The sequence below is a fragment of the Narcine bancroftii genome, chromosome 3, assembly GCF_036971445.1.
Source record: "Narcine bancroftii isolate sNarBan1 chromosome 3, sNarBan1.hap1, whole genome shotgun sequence".
NCBI lineage: Eukaryota > Metazoa > Chordata > Chondrichthyes > Torpediniformes > Narcinidae > Narcine > Narcine bancroftii.
This window is the reverse complement of record NC_091471.1, coordinates 133,221,810-133,246,061: the sequence shown is the minus strand read 5'-3', so window position 1 is coordinate 133,246,061 and position 24,252 is coordinate 133,221,810. Positions and strand designations below refer to the sequence as shown.

Here is a 24,252-nt window from a genome sequence, read left to right as displayed (position 1 = left end):
CCCCGGAGGTTCGTTAAGTGCTATTACTGCAATGAGGAAGGACACTTTAAGAGGGAATGCCCCCGATACAAGAGGGAATTGCGTGCCCTCGAACTTATGGAAGAAGATTAGGGGTGTCAGGGGTTCCAAATGTTAGGGACCAAATATAAGAGGGAACCCCTGGTAAAACTAAAAATTGGTCCCAAGGGAGAAGAGGTGGTGTTTATGGTGGACACAGGAGCGGAACGAAGTAGTGTAATAACTGTGCCAATCGGAACTGAGCCTATAAAAAGTAATTTGACAATTTCTGGGATAGAAGGGGCTCCCAGAATGGTATCAATAATTCCCCAAGTAACAGTGAAACTGGAAGAAAGAGAAGGGGTACAAGACCTCTTGTTATTACCTTCGGCTGGATTTAACCTCCTAGGAAGGGACTTACAGGCTCTCCTAGGTTTGGGTGCTCTCCCTGTGGACGGAGAAGTGCGAGTCCACCTCTGCGCTTTAAAGGAAGAGGATGAACGGCAGATTGACGAGAGAGTCTGGTATAAGGAGGGAAATCGAGGAGGTCTGGACATCCCACCTTTACATGTCACATTAATACCAGGTCATCAGCCGGTAAGGAAACGTCAGTATCCTATTTCTTTGGAAGGGAGAAAAGGGCTACAGCCGGTAATTGAGACTTTAATACGAGACGGACTATTAGAAGAATGCATGTCACCTTATAACACCCCTATACTCCCAGTAAAAAAGTCAGATGGATCCTATCGCCTAGTTCAGGATCTAAGAAGTTTGAATGCTATTGTTCAGACCCGCCACCCAGTGGTGCCTAATCCCTATACTATTATGAGTCGGATTCCCCCAGACCATGAGTGGTTTAGTGTTATCGACTTGAAGGATGCCTTCTGGACTTGTCCGTTAGAAGAGGAAAGTAGAGATATGTTTGCGTTTGAATGGGAAAATCCATGGACAGGTAGACGGAGACAGTTTCGGTGGACTGTATTGCCCCAAGGGTTCACTGAATCTCCAAACCTGTTTGGACAAATGCTAGAACAAATCCTGATGGACTATCCACAATCTGATGATTCCCAACTAATGCAGTATGTGGATGATTTACTATTATCAGGACCCAAGGAACAAGAAATGAGGGGAGAGACCATTAGACTCTTGAATTATCTGGGGAAAAAGGGTCTACGAGTGTCCAGAAACAAGTTACAGTTTGTTGAGAAAACTGTAATATATCTGGGACACCAGATAAGTAAAGGACAGAAACGAATTACCCCTGAACGAATTGCGGGAATCACTAGAATGCCTTTACCCCGTAATAAGAAGGAAATAAGACAATTCCTGGGACTCTTAGGATACTGTAGGTTATGGATAGAGGACTACTCAGCTTTGGTGAAGTTTATGTATGATAAACTGACAAATGAAAATGACTATCCATTGAAATGGACCCAGGAGGAGGAGGGATGGTTCGAGGACTTGAAACATCGCCTAACACGAGCCCCAGTGCTCACTCTGCCCTCTTTAAAACAGCCCTTCCAGCTATTTGTCACTCATAACCAAGGAACAGCTGTGGGAGTTTTAACACAGGAAAAAGGTGGTCAGCGACACCCAGTAGCTTTCCTTTCCAAAATGATGGACCCAGTGTCTCGCGGATGGCCGACGTGTATCCAGGGAGTAGCGGCTGCTGCTCTGTTGGTAGAGGAAGCACGTAAACTTACTTTTGGAGGAAAGATGACTGTGTACACCTCCCATTCTGTGAGTGTTTTATTAACACAAACTGCCCATCGATGGCTGACTGATTCTCGCATATTAAAGTATGAAACCATTTTAATGGTTGGAGAAGATTTACAGTTTGCAAAAATTAATAGCTGCAATCCAGCTCAATTTTTATACGGCAGTGAAACAGAGAAAGAGGTGGAGCATGACTGTGTCGAGTTGACAGATCTTCAGACCAAGACCCGAGAAGACCTTTGCGATACTCCGCTGGGAGAAGGATATGAATTCTACATTGACGGCTCCGCCAGATGTGTTGACGGAATGAGAAGAAATGGGTATGCTATAATAGAAGGAAATACTTGGAAAGTAGTAGAATCCACGAGACTACCCGGAAGCTGGTCAGCACAATCCTGTGAACTATATGCCTTGCAGAGAGCCCTCAGAATACTGGCAAAGAAAATTGGAACGATTTACACAGATTCCAAATACGCATACGGGGTAGTGCATACCTTTGGTAAGATCTGGAAGGAGCGTGGTCTAATTACATCAAGAGGAAAGGAATTGGCACACGAACAGATGATTACTCTGACTTTAGAAGCCTTAACATTACCCCAAGAAATAGCAGTGGTCTACATACCAAGCCATCAAAGGGGAGATAACCCGACAGCAATTGGAAACAGACTGGCTGATGAAGAAGCCAAAAGAGCAGCCATGCAACAAGAAGTCCGTTTGCTGACTTTAATCCCAATAAGGCAAGGCATAAAGACAGCTCCCATTTTCACTGCTAAGGAAGAAAAGAACATGGATCAGCTGGGCGCAAGCCAATTACCTGATGGAACATGGAAAACACCAGATGGAAGAACTGTTCTAAATAAAGAAATAACTCGCAATATTTTAAAACACCTGCATCAACAGAGCCACTGGGGCACCCAAGCCTTATGTGACACAGTGCTTCGAGAATATGTGTGTAAGGGAATCTACACCTTGGCCCAACAAGAGGTGCAAAATTGTTACCTATGCACAAAAATTAATAAGAAGATAATGAGGACAGGGACCATGGGAGGTCAACCATTAGCCATACGCCCTTTTCAACGTATCCAGATCGACTTCACAGAGTTACCTCAAGTTCAAAGATGGAAATATCTGTTGGTGATAATAGATCACTTTACCCGATGGGTAGAAGCCTTCCCAACAATAAATACTACAGCCTCTACAGTAGCTCGCCTCCTCCTAGAGCAGATAATCCCCAGATATGGTATAATGGATTCTATAGACTCAGACAGGGGTCCACATTTTTCTTCAAAAATCCAGCAATTAATTTGTGATGCATTACAGGTCTCTTGGAAATTACATACCCCTTGGCATCCACAAAGCTCAGGGAAGGTCGAACGTATGAATGGAACACTAAAAATCCAATTGACAAAGTTAATGGTGGAAACTAAAATGCCTTGGATAAAGTGTCTGCCCCTAGCCTTATTGAGAATTCGTACTGCCCCACGAAAAGATGTAGGGCTGTCCCCTTATGAAATGATGTTTGGGCTTCCCTTCTGGAGTACAGTTGAGGGGTGTCCCACCTTGGGGGAAGGGGATATATTTGTTAGGAACTATTTACAGGCACTGTCACGCTCTCTTACAGATTTACGAAAGAGAGGACTATTGGCACAAACACCGCCTCTAGACTTTTCTTTACACAAAGTGGAACCAGGAGACTGGATTCTTATCAAGACCTGGAAGACTGAAAAACTCCAGCCCCAGTGGGAAGGTCCATACCAAGTTCTCTTAACTACAGAAGCTGCAGCACGAACAAGAGAGAAGGGGTGGACACACGCATCCAGATTTAAGGGACCTGTAGAGGCGCCACAGGACCCTGATACGAACTCAGATTGGACTTGTATTCCTGGAGAAAAACCTCTTACCTTACGATTTCGCAAAAAGACTTAATTCACAATGTTATTGTTATGTTCTTTGATTTTTCTTAGTTTGCCTATGTCTTTATCAGGTGTGAAATGTAAGAAATGCAGAGATACAGTGGTCCTGTTTCAGGACCACATTTGGGGAAGAAAGGAAGGTAATTTCATTTCCCATACCTCAGTTCCTGAGAAATGCTGGGCAGAAAATACCACTCCTTTCCCTCTTAATGGTTGGAAAGGTGACTCGAGCCCACCATGCCCTGATGGACTCTGGTTTTGCATACACCAACGTACTGTTCCAATGAGAATTTACACTCCACACTTGAAATTGCCTGTCCCTTTAAGACAGCCGGACTTAGTTCGAGTCCATCCAAATAACCATGTAAGTTTCGGAAATGCAATTGGGGGAGATAACCTTTTTGTAGATCTAGCAACTAAAATTGCAGGAACTTTTAATGTAACCAATTGTTGGGTCTGCGGGGGTCCACGGATGTCAGAACAATGGCCTTGGTGGGGAGAACCTCTCAATTCATTGACCATGATTTCCCGCATTTGGACAACTAACCGAACGAGATCAAGAGAAACCTGGTCTCTCTCTAACGTCCCCTCTGGTTTTTATTGTCTCTCACGAGCCGGCAAATACCCAGTAGGAGAAAGTCCCTGCAAGGCTGTATGGATTCGCATTTCACCTGGTGTTTTCACTTGGTTTCCTAAACCTCAGACTTGGTTCTTATCTACTGTTTTTAAAACTAATTGCCTACCCCTGTCTAATAGCAGTATTCAGTTTTGGAATTGTACCACTTCCACCATCACAGGACCATACCAATCAAATCCTGTTCTTAAAAGAGTTTGGGAAAGGGGGTATGGAGTATCCCCAAATGGATTATTCTGGGTATGTGGTAATAAAGCTTATACTCGTCTTCCCTCACAGTGGAGTGGAACTTGTTTCCTAGGAATAATCCGCCAGAATGTTTCCTTCTACCCCACGATCACGGTCATAAATTAGGCGTGAAGATCTTTGATACATTACATCATGCACCCCGCTCTACCACGGTACATTTGGGAGAATGGAGAGATGATTGGCCTCCAGAGCGCATAATTCAATATTATGGTCCCGCTACATGGGCTCAAGATGGATCTTGGGGTTATCGTACTCCTATATATATGTTAAATCGTATAATTCGCTTACAAGCAGTGCTTGAAATTGTTACAAATCAAACAGCTATAGCCCTGCAATTACTTGCATCCCAGCAAGGTCAAATGCGCTCTGCTATATATCAGAACCGTCTAGCCCTAGACTATCTCCTAGCCACGGAAGGAGGTGTATGTGGCAAACTTAATTTGACTAACTGCTGCTTACAGATTGATGATAATGGAAAAGCCGTTCGTAAAATCGCTGATAATATTCGTACATTGTCCCATGTACCGGTTCAAACCTGGCATCCTTTCCCACAATTTAATTGGATGGACAAATGGTTTGGAGGAACCTGGTGGCGTACCTTCTTGTGGGTCATCGGAGGTATTTTATTCCTCCTACTTATTTTGCCCTGTATTATTCCCTGTCTACGCAGCCTGGTGATTTCCATGGTCGAACAAGCTATGCAACCAGGGGGGATGGGAGACCCTGTAAGACTTTTCTTTCAGCGTGAGATTAATGTATCATAAAACATTTTTCTTCCCTAGCTTAGAATCCCCATTTATATCTATACATATGTTCAACACATTTTAAAGAGAGAAAGGGGTGGATTGTGATATAGAGAATTTAGGTTAAAAAGACTTAAGTTAAAATGTGATGATTAATCAGAAACAGGGAAGCCAGAACGGACAGAGAGTTTACTAGCAGTCAAGGACAGAAGGAGCTGCTGAATATGTTTTTTTAAACCTATCTTTTCATGGTCATAGTGAGAGACATGCAGGAGACAAAGGATTGATAAGAAGTATGAGAAACAGAATTCAGTGAATGTTGAGTTCACAGCGTACGTAACGAACGTGATAATTAATAATGCAGTTATACTTAGAATGTTTTTGTAATACTAACCAATTAAAACAGTATTAATAAGAAGGGGAAGGGCAAATAATAAAGGTATAAAAATCAATGCACTGTATGTATCGGGGCTTAACTGGTGAGAAACCAGTTGAGTCCAACTCTGCAGACTTGTAAATAAAGCTTGTCGTGTCATCAGTTTTAAAGAGACTCATGTGTGAGAAGTTTTATTTCTGACAATTACCCTCTGAGGGAAGATGTACCCCAAATGTTCCTCTTAAATATTTCACCTTTCATCCATAATGTATGTCCTCTTGTTCTTGTCTCCTCCAACTTCACTGTAAAAAGCTTGCTTGCATTTACCCATCTATATCCCTTGTAATTCTGTATACCACTATCAAATCTCCCTTCATTCTCTGACACTCCAGAGAATAAAGTCTTAACAGATTCAACTTTTCCCAATAAAAGCTCTGTAATTTTTCTCTATACTTTTTCCAATCTTATTCATATCTTTTCTTTATGTATATGACCCAACTGCACTCAATTCTCCAAGCATGACTTCAACAGTGTTTTATGCAACCAACATAATAATCATCCTATTCCTGTACTGAATACTTTGTCTTATAAAGGCCAATGTGCCTAAAGCTCTCTACAATCCTATCTACGTGTGTGGTCACTTTTAAGGAATTGTGTGTCTGTATTCCTAGATCTGTCTTACTGCACTGGCAATGCCTCACTGAGTAAGTTCTCCCCGGCTTGCCTTCTCAAAGTGCAAGACCTCACACTTGTTTGCATGAAATTCCATCTGCCACGTTTGAAAAGAATAGATCACTGGAAGATAAAGCTGAGACGGATTTTAATTTTCTTATGTATATTTTGGCGTTTGCTCTTAATGGAGAAAGATAAAGGGTATCAAGAATATGTAAAACTTACTTTATATACAAGTGATGAGAAATGAGTCAGACTTTGTAACCAATTTGGAAACACTGGGCTGAAGAATATCCTTTCATTGCTGCAAATTTCAATGATGCAATGAAGTGATGGGGCTTGTGCAGGGAACCAGAACTGGGGAGGTGGAAGAACCAACCCCACAGTTGAGAAGGAGAAGCACGGGAGATGACCCTACAGGGAAGGTGATCATGGCAGTAGACCAGAGAGGGGATCAGAGGCTGAAGGACCCACACAGGCTGCGAGTGGTCAGCAACTTGCGGTCAAAGGACACAGGTTCCTGGAGACTGGCTATAGGAACCAGGTATTTGTATCCTATGCCATAGGTGCTCTGATGTAAAGGATTACATCAGGAGGAGTATGTGTGGAAAAAAAATTGGTTAAGAACCACTGGTGATGAGAGGGATAGAAATTCTAACGCAGAGGGGCTGGACTAATGTGGGACATTTTGGTTGGCGAGGGCAAGTTGAGCCGAAGGGCCTACTTCCATGCTGGATGACTCGTGCTTGAATTGTGCTTGGTTTTTCAGTGAGAGGGGCGAGCGTGGCGATGTAGTTTTAGGTGACACAAGGCAAAAGGTAGATAGTACTTTTTCTTTAAAAAAAATCAGCATAGATTGGTTGAAATCAGCAAGAAATTTCAACCAAGATTTCATTGGACACTCTTTCAAGCGTCCGCAAGTAGCGAGTGCCACGTCTCCCCCGCTACCTCCATCCACCAATGAGCGGCGAGGTTCAACACCGGTGTCATCATGCGTAACCAGTCGAGTGCGAGGTTATAGGCCGAAGTAAAATCCCCTTGGAAACGGGGGGGGGGAGGCGTCGTGTCGCTTTGGTACAGATGTATATTTCAGAATGATATTTCTGAGCTCAACTGGCTCCTTGTTGCTCATTTCGCCCTGTTTTCAATCGAGCTTCTTCCCTGATCTGCCCCAATCGGCCACTCTTTAGGGGGGAGAAAGGAACGGGCCCCGAAGTGCTGACCATGGAGTTAAATTTAAATCGTGTCGACTACCTGCAGGTAGGACACTTGATGCAGAAATCAGTGCATTTAAAAATAAGATTCTGGTGTCTCCGTTTCAATGTAATTCCTGAAAACTAGGGTCCCCCCCCCCCCCCCCCCCGAATCGTAACCTTGTCTGCGAGTGTATTCACAACGGACATTTGGAAGAACTGGAAGCAGAAGTTGGCCAGGCTCCACCATTCAATAAAGTCACGGTTGAGTTGGCTTTTATATTCAACTTAATTTTCCGACCAGAAACGTAAAGTCCTGTGGTCTGAAATTAGATCCTCCATATATTATATGGAATTCCAGATTCAGAATCATTGGAAATTCCTCTTCGTCAACCTTGTGTAATTGATTCCTTAACCTGACACTGTCCTGTGGTTGTAAGCTGCTTGACATCCATTCCTATAACTCCATTCTAAGGCAACATCCTGATGAATCTCATCTGTTCTCTTTCTGTAGCTACTGTATCTTTCCTATTACATAGAACTATACAGGCCTTTCCTCCGTTGATGTTGTGTGAACCTATAGATTCCTATCAAAACTAAACCCTTCCTAACTCGTAACCCTCAATTTTTCTTTTATCCATGTGCCTAAGAGTCTCTTAAACACCCCTCATATTTCAACCTCCAGACCAATGGATTCTAGGCACCCACAAGTCTTTTTTTTTTAAATCTACCCCTGATGTCACCCCTAAACTTTCCTCCCTTCACTTTGTAGAGATGTCCTCTGGTGTTTGCTATACCTGCCCTGGGAAAAAGGCATTGGTTTGTCCACCTTCTCTATGCCTCTCAGAATCTTGTAGACTTCTATTAAATCTTCTCTCATCCTTCTGCACTCCAAAGAGAAAAGTCCCAGCTCTGCTAACCTTGCCTCATAAGAATTGTTTTCCAATCTAGGCAACATCCTGGTAAATCTCCTTTGTACCCTCTCCATAACTTTCACAAACTTCAGATGAGGTGACCAGAAATGAGCACAATACTCTTAGGTGTGGTCTTACTTTGTAAAGTTGCAACATGACCTCTTGACTCATGAAACTCAGCATCCCATTGGCTTTCTTAACTATCCTATTAACCTACGCAGCAACCTTGAGATGTGTATGTACTTGGACCCCTAGATCCCTCTGTTCCTCCACGTGGTTAAATATCTGACCATTAACCCTGTACTCAGCCTTCTGGTTTGACATTCCAAAATTCATCACCTCACACTTATATGGATTGAATTTAATTTGCCATTTTTCTGCCCAACTCTGCATCCATTTTATATCCTTTTGTAACCTACGACAAGCTTCACCACTCCACAACTTCTCCAAACTTCTGGATCCCAGAACAGATCCCCAAGGAGATCCACTATTCACTGACCTCCAGGTAGAATATTTTCTGTCCACTACTACTTTTGCTGGGCAACCAGAACTGAACACAATACTCCAAGAATGGCCTGGTCAATATTTTGTACAGCTGCAACATAACATCCCGACTCTTGTGCTCAGGCTTATGAAGACAATATAGCAAATCCCTTCTTCATTACCCTACCCATTTGTTGTCATCAAGCTATGGAGTTTGTACTCTTAAGGTGATAATAATGATGATGTATATTCTACAATGTGCATGACAATAAACATGCACAGAAATTCTTACTTGCAGTCAAACAGGTACTTGTAAAGGAAAACTGCAATAGTAAACTGAATTAAATTAAAAGAGACAATAAATGCATGATAGATGATAAATATTCACAATAATCCTCGTGCAACAAAAAAAAACATGTATTAGTGCAGGAAATCGTTGTGTTGCCAGAGCAGTCTATAATTTGTGTACCAAGGGAGGTTAAAGGATCTGATAGCTGTTGAAAGGCATTTTTTTTAACATAGAGGTGCTGATTTTCATGATCTGTTCCTTCTGCCTGACAGTAGCAATGAGTGTAGGTTATGACCAGGATAGAGGGGGTTCTTTATGATGTTGGTTATCTTCTTGGTGTAGCAATGGATGGTATGTCAGAGCCTTTGATGGACCTGGCTTTGTTTGCATACTTCCGCAGCCTTCTTTATTCCTGCGTACTTGAATTGAAAAGTCAGGCTGTGATGCAACCAACCAGTGTACATTCCACAGCTCACCTGTGGAAGTTTGGTAGAGTATATGACGACATGCCAAATCTCAGACTTCTTAGAAAATTGAGGTATTGGTGTGCCTTCCTCACAGTTCCCTCAATGTGCTGGCTGTCGGAAAATTCTTCTGAAATATTGCTCATGAGGTTTACTGGTATGATGGTGTTGAATGCCAAGCTGTAGTCAATGACGGTCTAAATTCCATCTGCTGTCCCTGTGTTGACCAGCACCGGGTATTTCCCTTCTCCCAGTGGCCATCCACTGGGATAAATGGCTTTGGGTCACTTAGGTAGGACCGCTGAGCAGATCTGCTGAGGACCCTAGCCTCCATCCTATGGAGCAGGGATCACATTGTTCCACCCAGTAAGGGGGTTGTCTGGTGCGACAGGGTACCTTTGTTGGCCATTTCCTGTCGCATCAGGGAGATTATTAGCTGGGGCCACCTCAGGTGGGGGAGGAGTAGAAGGCTGCATAGTGGGGAACGCGTTGGGAGGCGCAGTGGACAATGTGGGTTTGCACGGGTTTTCTCACAGTATTCCTGCCACGTGGCGAACATGGCAGTGGTGGAGATGCCATGTAATCGGGCATGATCTAACCCAGCACATTCTAGGGCATAATACATGTCCCTACGAGACAAGGGGAATGCGGCTACTTTCAGCATGCTTTGCCTCCACCCAGCGAACCTTGCGGGGACCCCTTTTTCGGGTACTCCCCATTCTAAATACTCCAGCCTTCCAGAAGGGCAATGGCTTCAAGGACAGTTTTGCCACATGCCATTCCCATCAAGGGCAAACCTGCCCCTCTGAGGTCGGGACAGATAGTGGTGACTTGATGCCTCACCAAAACAATAATTACCCTGACGCCCTCAGTGAGTTTGTGCCTGGGAGCCCCACTGTAAAGGTTGGTGATGGGGGCCCATTCCCTGATGACCCTCTTGCTTTCACTAATGGTCAGCATGTCAGGTCCCATTCTAACAGTATGGGGATCCTGGCCTCCACTATAGTCAGTACCTGGTCCCAGAGCGTGCTTCCCTCCTCGATGCCCTCAGGAGGCACTTGCAGGGAGTTTTTAACTGAGTGCTACATGGACAGACAGCCTAAAGTGTTAGCCTCTGTGGGGGGGGGGTGGGGTAAGGCCAGCAATGTAGCGACCTGGCATGGAGTGATGTCCGGGGATTGGACCACGAGGCAGAGAGAGAGAATATGCTGTGCGTTGGTGTTATATACAGTGCTAATCTGTGCTTCTAGCCAATAATGACCCTAGGTGATTTAAATTAGCCAATTCTTCTTTGGCTTGGCTTCGCGGACGAAGATTTATGGAGGGGGTAAAAAGTCCACGTCAGCTGCAGGCTCGTTTGTGGCTGACCAGTCCGATGCGGGACAGGCAGACACGATTGCAGCGGTTGCAAGGGAAAATTGGTTGGTTGGGGTTGGGTGTTGGGTTTTTCCTCCTTTGCCTTTTGTCAGTGAGGTGGGCTCTGCGGTCTTCTTCAAAGGAGGCTGCTGCCCGCCAAACTGTGAGGCGCCAAGATGCACGGTTTGAGGCGTTATCAGCCCACTGGCGGTGGTCAATGTGGCAGGCACCAAGAGATTTCTTTAGGCAGTCCTTGTACCTTTTCTTTGGTGCACCTCTGTCACGGTGGCCAGTGGAGAGCTCGCCATATAATACGATCTTGGGAAGGCGATGGTCCTCCATTCTGTAGACGTGACCCATCCAGCGCAGCTGGATCTTCAGCAGCGTGGACTCGATGCTGTCGACCTCTGCCATCTCGAGTACCTCGACGTTAGGGGTGTGAGCGCTCCAATGGATGTTGAGGATGGAGCGGAGACAACGCTGGTGGAAGCGTTCTAGGAGCCGTAGGTGGTGCCGGTAGAGGACCCATGATTCGGAGCCGAACAGGAGTGTGGGTATGACAACGGCTCTGTATACGCTTATCTTTGTGAGGTTTTTCAGTTGGTTGTTTTTCCAGACTCTTTTGTGTAGTCTTCCAAAGGCGCTATTTGCCTTGGCGAGTCTGTTGTCTATCTCATTGTCGATCCTTGCATCTGATGAAATGGTGCAGCCGAGATAGGTAAACTGGTTGCTCCCCACCATGACTACCAGCCCCCCCACATCTCCATCGGGCACACAAAACTCAAAACGGTCAACCAGTAGCCAATTGCAAGGTGTGCAGTAATGGGTGGCTGGAGTCCAACCTTGATTGACAAGTGATGTGAGTTTCAGGCGGGGAGGACACATAACCACCTGCAATACACACATTCCGATTGTATTGAAGGGTTCTTGGGGTGCAGCAGAAAGCAAGCTCCAAGACTCTGATCACAATCACCAATGATCTTTATTAAATAACCAGTCAAACAATAGAACATTCACACACTCAGACAAGCATGCACATACTCGCGCTGACCCGTACCCAACTGTGAGACCTGCTGGGGAAGGAAGAGGCTCAGTGTAGTGGGAGGGAAGAGGGGGGGGATTCCCACGGGGATTTCACAGCCTCCAACTTGAGGAATATGGAGGACTGTGTCTCTGCTCCGGTATCTCCGTATACTGGAATACCCTGGCTAGCCTCAGGGAGCACAGTGCCCTGTTATCTGCTGATGGCGTTCTCCGTAGCAACCACAATCCAGGCGAGAGCGAGAAAGAGGCCACTCAGACTTAAATATGTCCAGCTCTTCTGAACAGGGGTCAATGATGGCACCTGAATTTCCCACTCTGCAGAGCAGGGGCTAATGACAGGGGCCAGCCAATGGCAGTGCGCTCAGGTTTTTAGGTGGGCACGCACCTGATTGGCTTGTTGCTGGACAGCAGGGTGTAGCTTTTGATAAAAGAGATTGCTGATTGGCCAGTGGTATGTACCACCCCCTTGAAAGCCATAGTGGGCTGATGCAGTTGTGTGGGCACTGGTGATGGCAATGTCTCCCCAGTTTCTCTTCCCTACCAAAGTGGATAGTTTGAGTGTCGATGGGGTGAAGTGCGGTAGGGGAAACAGACTAAAAATGATTTTAGTGGCTCCTACCTGGCTTCTCCTCTGAACCCATCAGCAGTGCTTGCTCTTTTGGGTTGCCCATCAGAGCTATTGGTAGACTTTTTGATGGAGGTACCCATGATGTACCTTGCTGGTGATTTACAGCACTGTTGGTTGCTCTTCTTCTGCTCATTTTGGGGCAGCCTCACTGGCCAAGCACCATGTAGTGGGGCTGAGAGAGAAAGAGTGTGCCAAGGACAGTCGAGGACGAAGTCCAATTGAGGGTTAACGTTTCAAACCCCGTAGCACTCCAAACCATGGGTTGTGCTGTTTGGAGGGTTCCCTGGGTAGTCATCACCTTAATGGAGGTGGGGTGCCCTGGAAATGAAAGAAGGGGGAGGCTGGGTGCAGGATAGGCACACATACACATTAACTGGAGAGAGCCTTAAACAAGTCAAGAGATAAAATACAATCAAACATGAAAAGGTGCAAGCAAGCGTGCAATGTTCAAAGGCAAAAGGGCATCACACATACATAATCCGTTCAAGTATTTACACAGTAAAGTTCCAAGCTGTCTGGTGGCAGAGAGGGTTGCACATTGGAGGCAAGGTGGATGGTTATGGATCTCCCACCCCATTTCGTGCCAGTGAGGCATCCAGACCGCCATCCCATTAGCCATGCCCCAAGAATCTGTATAGATATGTCCCGGGCCAGTGCTGACGTGGATAGCTAATGTGATAACAGCCAGTTCAGCCAACTGACTCGATCCCTCCACCCCTCTGCAGCTAGGGTCTTGCCTGTCACTGGGTGTAGGGCTGCAGTCCTCCAGAGCTGGCTATCATTTTTCCAGCAGCTGGAACCATCCGTGAGCGTCGAAAGGCCACCCCCACGAAATGGGAGGGGGGTTATCGAAGGGGAGTTCAGGGGGTACTTCTTCGCCGGTGGGGAGGATCACGACCTGTTCATGGAGCCAACTTATTCCTTCCGAGCCTGCCTTGGCGCGGTCGGCAATGTACCAGCACCATTTGACAATGGTTGTCTCCTGGGCATGTCCCACTTTATGGGTCTTGTCAGAGGACCTAATTCAGCATATGATAGGGGGGCTGGAGGATGACAGTTTCACCCATGGTCTGGTGCTCCATGGTGAGGACTGCCATGTAGCAGGCAAGAGGTTGGTGTTCAAATGGGGTGTAGCTCGTGGCAGTAGTGGTGAAAGAGTGGTCCAGAATCCAAGTGGAGCTCTGTGTCTTTGCCAGAGGCTCCACTCAGCAGTGGTGTCAGTGCAGGAGACCTGGAGCTCAAAGGGTATTCCAGGCTCGCGAGGCACTAGGAGAAGGGCGTGCTCAACAGCCTGCTATACTGCCTCAAAAGCAGCCTGATGGTCAGGTCCCACTGGAAGTTTGCTGCCTTGCGGGAGACTGGCAAGGTGAGGAATGTGCTGGTACCAGTTACCCAGGAGGCCCACAAAACTCTGGGTTTGAGTCTTGTTGGTGGGTTTCATAAATGAACAAATGAATTCTTTCGCTCTCCACCATTTCCACAACTTCTGATTCTATGCCCACTTTCACCATGAATGTCTAGCCTTTATACCCCTCTATTCCCCATGAAGGTCTTCAGACCCTCTGCTTTACCCTGGAACAGAGTTCAAACTACCTCCCCTTCATCAACATTCTCATCCACCTGGCAGAAGCTTTTCTTGTATTCTCTTGATTTCTGATTTTTCTCACCTAGCCACGTGCACCCACATGGATCCCAGCTATATTTGTCATTTTGTTGTTAATGTGCAACAGTCCTTGTTCCAAACCTACTTTGGTGCCACTCCTCCAGTTTTTCTCTACCACATTGATGACTACATTGATGCATCCTCCAGCAGTCATGCAGAACTCATCAATTTTGTCACTTTTGCTATGAACTTCCAACCTGTCCTCAAATTCATTTGGATCATTTCTGAAACCTCTCTCCCTTCTCTGAATCTCTCTCTTCTACTAACATGTACAATAAACCCACTCCCTCCTACAGTCATCTTAATTACACCTTATCCCACTAAGAGTCTTGTAAGGACTCCTTTTCTTTTTCTCATTTTCTTTGACTCTACCTCATCTGTTCTCCAGATGAGACTTTCTATTTCAGGACGTCTGAAATGTCCTCCTCTTTCAGGGATGGTGGTTTCTCTTTCATTAATAGGTGGAGCTCTCATTACATTTCCTCCATTTCTGGAACAGCATCCTCACCTTTCATCCTACAAGACTTCATGTCCAGCACATCATCCTTCTTCATTTCCTCTAGTTGCAACAGAATCCCATTGACACTCATATCTTCTCCCCACCTCTTTTTGCTTTCCACAAGGATCGCTCTTCATGACTCCATGGTTCATTCATCCCTATCCACCAACCTTTCCCTGTCCCTTGGCACTTTACTATGCAATTGTAATAATTGCATCATTTGACCCTATAACTCCTTCCTCGCCACTATCCATGCAGTCAAACAATTCTTCCAGGTCAACATGCAGGTCCTCCAACTTCGTCTTCTGCACTCATTGTTCTCAATGTGTCAATGCTTGATGAGACCAAGCAGAGACTAGGAGACAATTTTGTGAAATGCCTGCACTCTCTTTTAAATGGTCTGCCATTTCAACTCACCTTCCCATTCCAGCACTGACCTGTCAGTCTTTGGCCTTCTCCACTAACAAGGTGAGGTCAAGCTCAAACTAGAAGAGCAGTACCTCATATTCTGCCTGGGTAGTCTATAACCCAACAGTATGATCGTTGAAGTTTCCAACTTCAGGTAACCCAAATTCTCTGTGCTCCTTTTTTCTCTTGCCTTATATAGATCTCCCTATAACCCCCTTCCCCCCCCCATTCCTTCCAACTTCATTTCCCTACCCCACCTAGTTTCATCTGACTATTATCTACACATACTAGTTCTTACTGTCCATCATCCCTCCCTCATCAGGTTCCACTTATCACATTCCATACTTATCAGATTCCACATCATCTTCCCTCCTCACCTCCGCTCCCTCCACCCTCTCCCTCCCCACTTGGCCCTGCCTGTTGCCAGCCAGCCCCTGCCTTACTCCTCCTCTCACCTCTTTATACTGACTATCTCCCCTTTCCACTGTCAATTCCGAATGACCATGGATAGGCCAATTGAATTCTTTAACTGTATTTAATGTTTATGGTTTTAATAGGATGTGGTGGACTATTTATTTTCTTCAAAGTTTATTTTGTATTTGCTTTTTTCGAATGTCCAATAAAAATCAAGATGTTTTTGTTTTATTTTATTCTCTTAAGGATTGTACAGTAAATTGTGCATTCAGATTCGATAATCCGTTGTTGGGATAATGCTATAAATTTTATTCCCTTTATTTTTAACAAAGGTGGGAGTTACTTCTCAAAAAACTATGAGGCTTTTACCTGCAACAGGACGCCGAGCAACCCAAAAGGTCAATTATTTTTATAATTACCAATGAATATAAATTCATAAGTATTATTCATTAGAATATTCTTTTTGTTGCATGGGTTAACATCACAGCTTTTAAAAAGTGCCATATTTTTATGTTAACTAAAAAAAAAGAGTTAACATAAAAAATACATTTTAAAGAACTTAGAATTTTAGCTGTTAGTTCAGGTAAATAAGAATTCTGCAGCTGCTGATTCACAAAAGTACTGGAGAAACTTAGCAGGTCATACATCATCCATTGAAAGCAAAAGACAGGCAATATTTCAGGCCTGAGTCCTTTTTCAGGAGATTTCTTCATCTTAAAACAATTAGTTTACATTTTACTGGGTCTTGGCAATCTTATCAAGGCCCTCATTGCCTTGAAATGAATAACACGCTAGCCATTTTCAAAACAATCCAGTAATATGTGTGGTCAACATTACTACCAAATTTCAAATTATTAACTAAATTTAAATCCTACATATACTGTGATGGGTTTTGAACTAATTTGTCTGGATTGTGAGTCAGACTTTTGGATTACTGGTTTTGTAATTTTTACTCTGCACCACCATGAAACTATACTGTAGCTGTAGATAATAGTGAACTTTGACCTGTCACATAGTTGTGAGAAGCTTCAAAAAGATCAATGACAATGAGTTACAAGAGTAAAGTTAGTAATGTGAGAAATATCTCTGGCATAATCTAAGAGTGCTGGATGGGAGATAGTGTGGTGGGGCTGGGTGTTGAAGAGTGTGGATGGTTGACTAGGGTGCATAAATGAATTATAGAAATGGAGAGGAGGCAGAGATAGAGCAGCGAGGAAGTGTAGGGGAAGGAAGAGGAGAGGAAAGGAAATAAGTAAGGGAAGGTCGTGAATGGGGAAGGAATATCGAGCATAGAGAAAGCAGGGGTGGCATAGATAAAGAGATGGAGTCCAAATAATGGGGTGGCAGTGAGAATAGAAGTAGAAGGCGACAATAAAAAGTTGTACGGGACTGAAAGAAGACAATAGAGAAAGAGTTTGACATTAAAAAGAAAGGAAGAGGGCATGGTCATGAGGAATAGGGATGAGAATAAATGGAAAACAGCAGGAAAGGTACTGGAGAAAGATGAGAGGTATCAAAGAGGTTGATCAAATTAGCAAAGGAATGGATGAGGATGGAGCTAGGAGGAAGACATTCCTAGGAGTCAGGGTATAAGTTGGAAGAGGGGATAAGAAAGAGTAGGGGGAGGGTACAGGAACAGTAGCTGAGTCGTCAGGTGATTAAACAGTGGTGGTGCATGGAGAGAGTAGGAGTGTGGAGAGAGAAAGGGTAGAATGAGGGGAAAAAGAAAAGGAGAACAATCTGGGAAGAGAATACAAAACAACTATGTGACACATTTCACTGGAGCTCTATTGAAACCATGCACCAAAAACCTGCAGAAACTTTGCTGAGTTGGCTCATAGGGGTTATTACAATGACACAAAATTCCACAGAGGACACAAAGGAGTGATGAGCAGAAGGAAAAGGGCAGAGAGGAATAGTAGGAGCAATGTGGCAGACAGTCAGAGTAGAAAGGAAGTGTAGAGGAGAAGTGGTATCAGTGAGGAGAAGAGGAATTGGAGAATTTGGAGAGGGGGTAAAGGTTGTGCATGAGGGAGAGAATGGGGATAGGGATAAGTGGGAGACTTGTAAAGAATAGGGAGGGAGGTTGAGAGGTATCAGTGCTACTGGAGGGGAGAAAAAGCTGCAGAAAGGGATGTGGGATAGTTGGGGCAGAGAGTCTTGTGGGGGAGGAAGAATGAGGAAGTGAAGAGATAGCAGAAGGAAATAATATTGTTGAGAATGGGAGGGGTGGAATGAATGGGAAAAAGAGCATGTGTGAGGGAAGGGTGAGAGCTATTTGGGGAGGCAGGAAAACTGGTGGAATCAAAGGGAGGGAGCAAATGTGTGAAGGATGGAGAAAGGAAGTGACCAAAAATAAAAGTAGAGAAGGGGATAGAGCAAAAATTAATTACAACACCCCGAGATAATTTCACATTAAGGAAGTGTAACAAGTGTAACTATTGAGAGAGGACAAGAAAGATAGTGCTCTTATCCTGATAAAGAATAATGCAGGTGCCTTTCAAGGGTTTATTTGCCATATGTCATAAGGATATTGGAGACTAGACTCTCGCTGGAATCTGATATTTTAATTTTATTTCAACACTAACATTTTTTTTCAAACTGATTACAATATTTATATATTTTTATTATTTTAATTTTTTTTTAATTTTGTTTAGGTTGTTATTGGAGATCAAGATGGAGTGATTACTTGTTTTGGAATTAAAAAGGGAGAGGCAGTTGTAAGTATCAATGTCAATGCAAGTTTATTGTCATATACAGTAAAACTCCTGGTATCCGCTGCCAAAGGGAAATTAATAGGGGCTGGATAAGTGAATTTTCCATTTGCTTGAGATTGCATGTTGTGTGGATTGGCAAACTAACCCACTAGGAGCACTAATTTTAAAATTTTGGAAGTTTTACCTATTTCTGTGGGGTTTTTTTTGCCATTTGAGGCTTCAGTTGCTTGAATTCTGCATAACGGAAATTTTACTGTAGACGAGTACAATAAACAGGCGGACCAAGATTCTTACTTGCTGCACCCCTACATTTCAGTAGTGCATACGGTTCTTTTGGTGATCCTGGGGTAGTTTATGATTTGGGTTAGGGTAATATAGGGAGGTTCAAGAGCCCTGATAAGATGCTGGATTAAAACTTGCTCTTCAACTTGGAGATAATAAACTTTAGACTTCTGTACTTTCTTCCTGGAGGCAACAACAAGAAAAGAGGGCAAACAGGGTGATGGGTAGACTTTAATTTTTATTGTTATCATATTAGACTGTGAATTTAAAAAATAGATATCAAGTTTTCTGTAGCTAGGAGAGTACCAGGCATTTCTGTGATGGCAGATTTGATTCCAGTGCAATGTGTTACCTCCTTGATCCCTGAGTTAAGAATATCACTGAGAAGCTGCAGAAAATGCTGGTGGGAGCAGGTGAATAGCCAGAGTTTGTGGGGCATTTTAGCAAAATAACATCACTACAAAAAGGAATGAGATCTGTAGGCAGCCTTTAAGGATTTAGAAAATTGTGAAGAAATGGGTTCTCAAAGGCGTTAATCTTCATAGTTGCCCCCCCCCCCCCCCCACCTTTCACTTGCTGGTGGCCATAATGATAGGAAAATAGTCCTGTAAGATTGAAGAGACTATGCAGGAGGGAGGGTTGTATAAGCAAAATACCCCATTATCTGGAATTAAAGCAACTGGGAGCCTCAAGCAACCACCAAAAAAAAATCAAATCAAATAAAGGAGTAAAATTGGCACCCCTAGTGGTCAGTTCACAAATCACGCAATACACAGACTCAATCAACCGGAAAATTCACTTCTCTGGCATCTACCAATCCTCATAGATCCTGGATACCGGGGGTTTACTGTTTTACTGTATTTCTGGGGTACTGAGACAAATTTCAGGACAAGTGGATTTGCACAAGCTGGATAAATTGCATCTCATGGGCTGGGGCCAATGTCCTCTGTGGGTATGGAGGGAGGTCTAAAGTAATTTGCAAGGAGGGAAAATTTGAAAAGGAGAAAAAGATGCGTAGGGTAGGGAGAGCGAAATAGCACCAGAACAAAGAGCATTTTTTAGTAAAAAATCAGACTAGAGTACAAGAATATCATGGAGTTTACAATTCATGTACATTATTGCAAGAAATATATTAAAGGAAGGTGTTAAACAGTAGGCGCTAAACATTCCTGGATACAGATATTTAGAAAGAATAGGGAATAGAAGAAAGGAAAGAAAAAAGCAGTATTGGTGAAGGAAAATATTGCCATGATAGGAGAAAGAATGTTCTTTAGAGTTACCAAGTGATAGAGGTGTGATTACACTACTGGAACTATGATATATGCCACCCACTAAAGGATAGTGAGGAGCAGATTGCAGAAGATGTGGAATTGTAATTGCAGTGACTTCAGTTAACCAAATATGATTGGGTAGCAACAGCATAAGGGAGAATAGATGAAGGAGTTTCTGAAGTGTGTTGAGGAGAGCTTTTTTGATTCAAGTATTTGTGCCCAAGAATAAGGCAACATTGTTGGAGACTTGATTCTGTGGCATTACCTTGGCAAGTAGAGCAAATATTATAATATCCTTAATATTTGTAATGTCTATGAAAAGGATATAAACCATTTCAAGATTAAAATAGTTGGAGAAAGGCCACGAAAAAAATGGGTCCAGTTGGATTAGAATCAAAGCTTGACAGGCAAAAACAGAATTGAAATTTATTTTAATTGAACAATTAAAAGCTTTTAAAGTGAAGTTATTACCGTTTGAGTCAAGGTACATTCCCATGAGGTAGCAAAATGATGAAAAAGTTTGGCAGTGAAACAGATCAGAAAAAAGAGTCTGTAAGAGCAATAAGCTATCAAACGACCATCAAGATCTCACCATATATCTGCTACTTGAGATCTGACTGTCATTTGTGGCCTGATTTGCTTCCTGGGACAATGACAGTAGCAAGGTCTGGAGCTTGTTTGTCACATGAAAGCCACATCAAGTACAAGACCCTTTCAGGTGGACTCTCCGCCTTGAGGGCAGCGGCAGAAGCGGATCTTAACCTGCAGACTCACCTTTCAAGTGGCAGCCCTAAAAGGCTGCTGCAGCGTTGCCTGGTCCACCTGAAAGGGCCTATTCATATCCAGAGGTGCCTCAAAACACCTTCGATCTGATGGAAGCGGGGCGACTACTGCCACAGTACTACCCATCATAAATATGCGGCATTGTAATAGCCATCTTCCCTACCCATAATCCCCCACGCAGGTGGAACCGTTCTCTGTTTCCCACACAGTTCTAGCTGCGTGGTGATTATGGGTAGGGAAGACCACCATTACTATGCCGCATTTTGAGCCGCAGAGAGTGGCCCCAGTGCAGGAGCGGCTAGCCGGGCTATGACATCCCGCACCAGCCGCACCCCTGACATCCCCCTCTGGCCGCCCTTGCCCCAACGTTCCCCTGCCAGCAACCCCTGCCCTGACATTCCCCCGCCAGCTGCCCCTGCTCTGATGTTCCCCCCCGGCCACCCCTGCACCGACAGCCACCGCCGACCTCCCCTCCCCAGGCAGCAGGGCAGTTGAAGGCCGGTGGGGAGGGGGGCTGTCAGGCAGCGGGGAGTTGGGTTGCCAGTTGATAGGGTCATCAGCCCACCCCCGCTTACAGCGGCTGCACATTCAGGTGCCTCAGCAGAGCCTGGCACTCCGCCGATTTTCCCTCCCAGAGGAGGGTTGGTGTTGGTGCCTCGGAGGCGCTTTCGGAGCATTCAGGTGAGTACTTCCTTAGCCGCATGCGGCTTTACAATAGGGTATTCAGGCCACCTGAAAGGGCCTACATTGGCTTCATTTGGTACCAGTGGTTAATAATTTCTTGATTTTAATCCAAGGAATGATGTTATCTGGCGTGGCATACCCTGTAGTTTACCTTGCGTTTTTGAGGGTTTTTTTACTGTAGATGCTGTAGTAGAGTTAATAGGTAATGATTTATTGTCTCCTTGCACTTGAAAATGCTCTACCATGTTCTCAAAAATGTGATAGATTGATATGCTTAATGGGATGTTTTTAAAAATGCAAAAGGTATATGTATCCATGGAAGTTAAAATGTATGATTTCAATTGTACACAGCCAGTGTTCAAGACCTTACCAGGACAGAAAATTTCCAGATTGGAACTAGGAGGAGCTATTGGTACACCACAGGAGAAGATCTTTATAAGTGTTAGCTCGGAGGTGCAAGGGTTCACTAAAAAGGGAAAGCAGTTCTTGTCCTTTGAAACTAACCTCATGGAAAGTATTCGAGCTCTGTAAGTGGCCATCTTCTTTCTTTTACTACTTTCTATTCAATAGAATATCCCATTTAATGGTCAAGAGCAGTCAGGATTTGTATTCTTCCTCTCCTTCATTATCCTTCTGCCAGCTAAATCCCCTTTGTTGCTTTTGATAATATTATCTTTTGCCAGTTAGTGCTTCAATCATGAATTTGCATTTGTTGCCCATTTTCAAATATAATTAGGTAACATATACAAATAATATTTTGTTTCATTTCATCCATTAGGAAATATGTATGCGTGTGAAGTTGTGATTTTCACTCCTGCTGTGTATAAACCTGAAATTCTCACTGCACTTTGGTTTCTTGTAGGTATGTGTCAGGTGCAGATCTTTTCTTGTGTGCGAGTTATATCTATAACCACTATTGTGACTGTAAAGATCAAGACTACTACCTATCCAGTGACAAGATCAATGATCTAATCTGCTTGCCAGCGGAAAAAGTAGGCAATATTACACCAATACTTGCCTGTCAAGACCGGGTGCTTAGAGTTTTAAAGGTAATGTAGTAAAGCACTTGTGTACGTTTGGAGCAATGCTTCAGAGACAGATTTGAAGAAAGTGTTTTGGATTAACTTACTGTCATGTTTATAAAAAAAATGGATTGAGACAAATAAAAAGTTAATATAGTAATGAAGTACCATTTTAGGTCAGCAAAGTTAGCGTAGTGGTTGGTGAAATACTGTTACAGCGCCAGCATCCCACGTTCAAATCCAGCACTGTCTGTAAGGAGTTGGTACATTCTCTCCATATCTGTGTGGGTTTCCTCCGGGTGCTCTGGTTTCCTTTCGCTCTTCGAAATATACCAGAGTTGTTGGTCAATTGGGTGTAATTGGATGGCACAGGCTCATGGTCTGGAAGGGCCTGTTATCATGCTGTCATATGTATGTATGACTGAATTTGTTTTGATATTTTTCCTCAAAGATTGCAAATGATAATTTCATGGCCTATCTCAGGAAACCCAGTAAACTGTTGAATCAACAACTATCTCCTCCAAGAAACAAAGTAAAAATATTCCTTAGGGCTTTATCTGTGATTTTTCAATTGATTTACACTTTGATTTACAAAAGAAACAACTTTTAATAATATAGAAGGCTGAAACCAAACCTTAGTTAGAGGTCAGACACACCTCTCTTACAGTCAGTGTCAGAATGCTTTTCTCTTGACAAGTGAACCTCAAGTAGACTGACCTAAACTGGGATCTCATACACGGATGCCGGATGATTTTGGTATAACCAGCTCCAAACCCTCCACCCCCATGTTAAGCCCTGCCTAAAAATGAAAAACCACATGAAAATCTGTGCAAATAGTTCTCACTTCATTGGATCAGGAATGAATAAAATACAGGAGAAAGACATGTGGCAAAAAGCTGACACTCATGGCAGGAAGTTGCTCAGGAGATGCAGGAGTTTTATGATTGTATGCATTTTGAGATCCTTGTCAAGCCTCAAATGGCGAACATACATAAATACCCACACAGCTTTCAAGACCAAGGTAACCCTTGGAAATATTCATTCACAAACCGCTAAATATCTGTGATGATATATTGCCACCAAAGTCAATAATTTCTCTGCTAGCAAAGTGGAAATCTTCAGTTTTCATAACTGTGATTCTTGCACTTTTACTGGATTGGGCATTTGATCAAACAGTGGTACTCTTAAAAGGGTGACTATTTCTTGAGGGCATTTATGTTTTTTAAGCAACTTATTGCCACAAGTGATCTTTACATAAAGTAACCTTCCGATACGTGCAGATTTCCCTCGCCTCTGGGAGAACCAGTTCCTCCTCCCCACCCCACCCCCCCACCCTTCATCATTGTAAACTCCTGTATAGCAGAAAAGTTCAATAATGTGGTGGTGTGATTCTTTAGTGGCAACTTTGACTTCAGAACCATGAGGGACGATGCTCGTGAAACTGTAAATTCAACCCCTAGTGTCTACACTTCCAGAAACAGCCAGCTGGCACTATTTCTTAAACACTGATGAATTTTCTAATAGTTTTTTGAGACCTTTTTGAAACTGTGTTAGGTACATTGCAGATAAGTTTTAATGCAAAAGAAGGCACAAATGAATTTCTAGACTCTAATCTCCTAATTTTTAATCGTAACCAAAATATATGATACAGAAATGGATAAAACTAGTTTTGGTCATCCTTAGGCAAGGATATAGCACTTGGTTCTATATTTGCATCATATTCCATTTTTAAAAATAGAAGTATGATGGAAAAAGTATAAAAGTAGGAATGAGAGTATCCTCAATCTAATCATTTATGCCTCCTGATTCTTAATAGATACTCTTCTGTTTGCAAGAAT

The 24,252-nt window shown here is 43.6% G+C and overlaps 1 protein-coding gene across 4 annotated transcripts in view; it reads left to right on the top strand.

Moving 5' to 3' along the window:
- The first annotated feature begins 7,303 nt into the window (after nucleotides 1–7,303).
- Nucleotides 7,304–24,252, top strand: part of bbs7 (Bardet-Biedl syndrome 7) — a 56,324-nt gene continuing 39,375 nt past the window's right edge. For all 4 annotated transcript variants that reach the window (XR_011353708.1, XM_069925160.1, XM_069925163.1 and 1 more), the window contains exons 1-5: nucleotides 7,304–7,560; nucleotides 15,988–16,053; nucleotides 18,313–18,375; nucleotides 21,744–21,919; nucleotides 22,255–22,441. Coding sequence is in view for 3 of the 4 variants with exons in the window: in XM_069925160.1 (XP_069781261.1) it covers nucleotides 7,525–7,560; nucleotides 15,988–16,053; nucleotides 18,313–18,375; nucleotides 21,744–21,919; nucleotides 22,255–22,441 (528 nt within the window). In the remaining variant the exon portion in view is untranslated. The remainder of the gene's footprint in view (nucleotides 7,561–15,987; nucleotides 16,054–18,312; nucleotides 18,376–21,743; nucleotides 21,920–22,254; nucleotides 22,442–24,252) is intronic.